At 44.4% G+C, this 2,989-nt stretch overlaps 1 protein-coding gene across 1 annotated transcript; it reads right to left on the reverse strand.

The window, feature by feature from the left end:
• Positions 1-515: 515 nt before the first annotated feature.
• On the reverse strand, positions 516-2,693 carry DLX6 (distal-less homeobox 6; the record flags this gene model as incomplete). Its single annotated transcript, XM_010134884.1, has 2 exons — positions 516-767; positions 2,500-2,693. Coding segments are annotated over 2 exons (446 nt in total), but the record flags the coding sequence as incomplete, so codon positions are not given.
• Positions 2,694-2,989: the final 296 nt, after the last annotated feature.

Raw genomic sequence — 2,989 nt, forward strand, 5'->3', positions numbered from 1 at the left:
TTTTTTTTTTTTTTTTTTTTTTTTTTTTTTTTTTTTTTTTTTTTTTTTTTTTTTTTTTTTTTTTTTTTTTTTTTTTTCCCCAGCCCGGGTTTGGTGAATAAAATTGAAGGAGCTTTGTCTAGTCTCTCTTTCATCATGTAATGTCTATAGCTCATTAAACAAGTAAAAACGGCTGCCATGGTAGATTCAGGTTCTTCTTGTGGGTAAAGTCTGTAAAAAGTTTGTTTTGACGTATACTCCATAGAGAAAGAGGCTGGTGCCTTGGAGTCCGAAGGAAAATATCCTAAAGAGAAGTGTCTTCTGTGCGCCAGAATGAAAATTGTGTCTTTCTGTTCAAGATCAATTGCTGAGGTTACTTAAAAAAAAAAAAAAAAAAAAAAAAAAAGCCACTCTGTCTCTTTGCCGCATCTACAAGTTCACACAGAGCCTGTTAGCTGGCACGGCTTGGCAAAGCAGGGGAACTTCTTGCCATGTCGAGACGAGGCGTTCTTGGGAGATTATTTCTCTTGGACAATTCACATCATTTGTGGTCTCTGCATTGTGTCTTGATGTGGAGAAGAATACCAGTGAGAATAGCCAGGCATGTAGCTATTGGGAGGCATATTGACTCCCTTGGCAGAAGCTGAAACGTCCCAGACTGGAGGCAGAGCCGGCGAGCGAGGGGAGAGAGCGGCAGAGCCAGGCAGAGGGTCACTCTCGTGGGGGTTGCTGCCCTGCTTCAGCAGCTTCTTGAATTTGGAGCGCTTGTTCTGAAACCATATCTTCACCTGTAAACCAAAATGCAGCATATATTAGGCTGCCGTAAGCACCCAGGGCTTGGCAAGTGAGACCTCGGGGGTCTTGGGTTTGCTCTAGAAAAGATCTTGAAAGCCTGCACCAATTGGGTGTGGAATTGGGGTTGGGGAAAGAAGGGTGAGTAGCTGCTGCTCTCAGTCTCTGAGTGCAGCTGGAGAGGACAGAAGAGGCACACCAGAGCTGGAAAGTGAGAGGGATGCAGGTTTTAACCCCTGGGCAGGGCAGAGTGATTGCAATGAAACAGGGTATGTGCTCTGAGCTCTTCTGCTTTAACAGCTTATGCAGAATTTTGGACGTCATTTGATCATTTGGGCAAAACGCTGTCAAACAGGGGCAATCAGACAGTTTTATACACAGGAGCCAATAGACAAAGGGCATCTTACAAAGAAATCATGCATCCGAAACGTGTATGATCAAGTGGTCCTTGCTGATGTGACAGGGGAGGAAGTGCCATGGAACCAGAACTGTGGCTTTATTTAAAAAGTTGTTTTCAAAGAAAGGAATATTCTCTTTTCTGGGCAAGTAATTTGGTATCAAGATTGCTTTGGGTCTCATCCTGCTCCTAATCCAGCAGAAATCCCGAGGAGGGAGCCTGCACTCAATGACGTGCAAAGGATTGGGCCCACTCTGGCACATCAGGATTATCATAGAAATTACATGTATGTAATACATACATACACATGCATTTCTTAAAATCAAACAAAGAAAATGACCCCCACGTGTATGTGACCTTGCAAATTTTGCAGACATAGTGTTAGGGCACGAGCGGGGGTGCTTGCCTAGCTGCATGCGCAGGATCGGGCCCCTAAATCTATGCATGCAAGAGAGCTGGCAGTGAGGCAGAGCTGCATGCCAAGGATACCGAAATCCCATTTGTAAAACTATCAGGTCTGCTCCGATGATTAATGTTTACTGAGTATTTTAAAATCACTGGCTGGAAGCGACTGTTATCAATGACAATGATAAAATCCTGAAGTTATTTGTTAAGCTCATAAATTCACATGATTATGTTTTACCCGAATTGATCCCATCTATTCATGCACTTCTCCGCAAACCCCGGCCTGGGAAGCCTGTACTGCCTCGTGTGTCTTTCAAGCTTAAATTAGCAGAATAGGACAGCTACTCCAACCAACTTTACTGTGGCTTAACCTGCAATAATTTTGTACATGGCTGTCTTTGATCTTCAGATCTATTATCACCTTTCATACATTTTGCCCAAGGGTAACGACTGCATTTGCGCTAGTCATTCAGGGTGAATTAATTATTGATTTTACAGGTATTTCCTAATGTGTTCCTCCTTTCCCTCTACCTATAGGTTACTATGAGGCAGCTTTGCTTTGCTTTTAGCTCTGCCTCAGGCCCAGCGATTCCTTGCCTTTGCTTTGTTCTCCTTTTCACAGCTGGGCAATTGCGTCTCGGTTCTGGAATTATCCAAAAATATAGACAATTTAGAAATATGATGTGTGGCATCCAAAGGGAGCATTTGCTCGCCAGACAGCTGAGGGAAGGGCGCATTCAGCTCCTTCTGCGGCAGACGGGTCTCTCTGTCGTGCATTAGGTAAGTCCTATCACACACGGGAACCGTGAGCGTTACCTTTTTTTATCGTTCCCGTACAGAGGCCAAAACGTTTAGGGAGAATCCTACTTTGCTTGGCCTATATTGCTCAAGCAGGATTTCAGTGATTTGGGATTCCCAGTAATTACCTGTGTCTGGGTAAGTCCTAATGAAGCTGCCAGTTCAGCTCTCTCTGGAAGTGCCAGGTACTGAGTTTGCTGAAAGCGATGATTTAAAGCCTGAAGTTGTAGACTAGAGTAAATGGTTCGAGGCTTCCGAATCTTTTTCCCTTTTCCATTGAATCTGATTTCACCGTTTTCAATCACTGTGGTTTTTTGCTGATCTGCAAGCAAAACAACGCAGCTGAAACATCACCATCCTTAGCTGTTTAACGCGGGCATTCTAGCTTCCACGGCTCCTAAAAACCCAGCAGCCGGCCGCGACGCCAGTTCAACACCGTTGCGTACACACAGGCTCCAACTCCTGAAAGGCACTCTGCTACACATGCTGCTGCGTGGGAGCTACAGGGATTAAAAACAACTGTCCGGGTGGAGTGGTCATGCTGACGTTCCCCCGGGGCAGAAAATTATAATACTATTAAAAAATAAAATAAGCACAGCTCTGGCTTCGTGAAGGGAT

Source organism: Buceros rhinoceros, unplaced genomic scaffold, assembly GCF_000710305.1.
Source record: "Buceros rhinoceros silvestris isolate BGI_N320 unplaced genomic scaffold, ASM71030v1 scaffold44824, whole genome shotgun sequence".
Classification (NCBI taxonomy): domain Eukaryota; kingdom Metazoa; phylum Chordata; class Aves; order Bucerotiformes; family Bucerotidae; genus Buceros; species Buceros rhinoceros.